This window comes from Nestor notabilis, unplaced genomic scaffold (genome assembly GCF_000696875.1).
Source record: "Nestor notabilis isolate BGI_N333 unplaced genomic scaffold, ASM69687v1 scaffold22667, whole genome shotgun sequence".
Lineage (NCBI taxonomy): Eukaryota > Metazoa > Chordata > Aves > Psittaciformes > Psittacidae > Nestor > Nestor notabilis.
Window position 1 is genome coordinate 50,487 of NW_009936518.1, and position 1,805 is coordinate 52,291.

Genomic DNA, 1,805 nt, shown 5'->3' on the forward strand with positions numbered 1-1,805 from the left:
GCTTGTGTGCTAGAAGAGAAGGGGACAAGAATCCTGCAGGAACTAAGGCTGGAAAATTTCTAAGGAAAGGGATGCTCAGTGGAGTGGTGGAACTTTGCAGGTTCAGTCAAGCACATCAAGAGCTCTGTTCAGCAGATAAAGTCTAATACAGAGTCGGGCCAGACCCTGAGTGCTTTATCACTGCATTTTTCTCCTAATGAGGTCGATCTGGTACAAGGCAAACGTGGAGGCCATTTGGCTTCACTGGAAGGAATGTGGAGTTCTGAAATGCTTTCCCAGGCCAGATATGCCGGGGACCCTTTGTAGCATCTCCTTGGGAGAGGCCTTGCATGTGAATGTCATCTCCTTGGCCAAGCAAGATAGTGTAGCACTCCTGGGTTATTTTTGCTGTTGTTTACACAGGCCTGAAATAAGCTTGCTCTTTGACATACATTTTAGCTTCATTATTGGAGGCAGCACTTACCAAGGACCTTTTTCATTGCACAAACCAGTCTCTTATCCCTCTTTTTACACACAGATAAAGTGATGCAATATCCAAGCAGCTGGCAGACCTTGTGAAGAAGGTCAATAAGCAAGGGCAATAAGAGATATTCAGAGCATCCCGTGGGTGCAAGATCACCCACCACCTTCAAGTGCTGCTTGCAACCTCTGCATGGACGCGAGGATGAGCAGGGGCTGGAGCAGCTCCCGTATGGAGACAGGCTGAGAACATTGGGGCTGTTCAGCCTGGAGAAGAGAAGCTGCTGGAGACCTCAGAGCAGCTTCCAGGGTCTGAAGGGGGCTACAAGGATGCTGGAGAGGGACCTTCATCAGGGACTGGAGTGACAGGACAAGGGGTGATGGGTTCAGACTGAAACAGGGGAAGTTCAGGTTGGAGATAAGGCAGAAGCTCTTCCCTGTGAGGGTGCTGAGGCGCTGGCACAGGGTGCCCAGAGAAGCTGTGGCTGCCCCATCCCTGGCAGTGTTCAAGGCCAGGTTGGACACAGGGGCTTGGAGCAACCTGCTCTAGTGGAAGGTGTCCCTGGCCGGGGCAGGGGTTGGAGCTGCATGATCTTAAGGCCCTTTCCAACCCAAAGCACTCTGTGAATGCTGTGTTAGGTGAATAACACTGACTGTACCTGCTGCAGCCAGGTGAGCGGTGACTTCATCGGTAGCCGTGGAGTTGAGGATGTCAGAGTCATCGTAGGACGTGTCCTCTGGTGAAGATGGTGAGTCCTCATCCGCACTCAGCATGCTGTGCTCTGTGTAGGTGGCCACATGGACCTGCTGCACTTGCTGGGCCACTGCATGGGCCTCGATGGTGGCCATGTGCTCTGTTTGGGTCACCCCGTGGTCTTCCATCAATAGCTACTGTCAGAGGAGACAAAAGAACCACAGGGAGGGGTTACTGACATCGAGGTGAGGGTGGGCAGCCAAAGGTGTCTGAGCCAGCTAGGTGAGCAGGCTGTGAGCAAGAGGGAACAGACATTCCTGCCCCAGTGACAGTGGTCTTTAAGAGGGAAATAACTCCTACACCAGGAGCAAGAGGAGGAGCTTGAAGTGCATGGGTTTGAAAAATCCCTACTTCCAAACATGATGGCACAGCACCCAGTCAGTCATCTTTGCTGGGATGGATCCTGTAGCCCTGAGACCATGTGCCACTCACCCACTACATGTTCAGAGGTGTGATCAGAGCTGGAACTTCTTTTTGCAACTCAACATCCAGCTTTCAGGGCAGATGTGAGGTGTCCTTGTCCACGGCAGGGGGTTGGAACTGGATAATGTTAAGGTCCTTTCCAACCCAACCCATTCTAGGATTCTAAGAT

At 52.0% G+C, this 1,805-nt stretch overlaps 1 protein-coding gene across 1 annotated transcript in view; it reads right to left on the reverse strand.

Moving 5' to 3' along the window:
- Positions 1-1,341, reverse strand: part of NRF1 (nuclear respiratory factor 1) — a 51,089-nt gene extending 49,748 nt beyond the window's left edge. Inside the window, exon 1 of the mRNA XM_010018386.1 lies at positions 1,119-1,341. Within this exon, the coding sequence (XP_010016688.1) occupies positions 1,119-1,341 (223 nt within the window). The remainder of the gene's footprint in view (positions 1-1,118) is intronic.
- Positions 1,342-1,805: the final 464 nt, after the last annotated feature.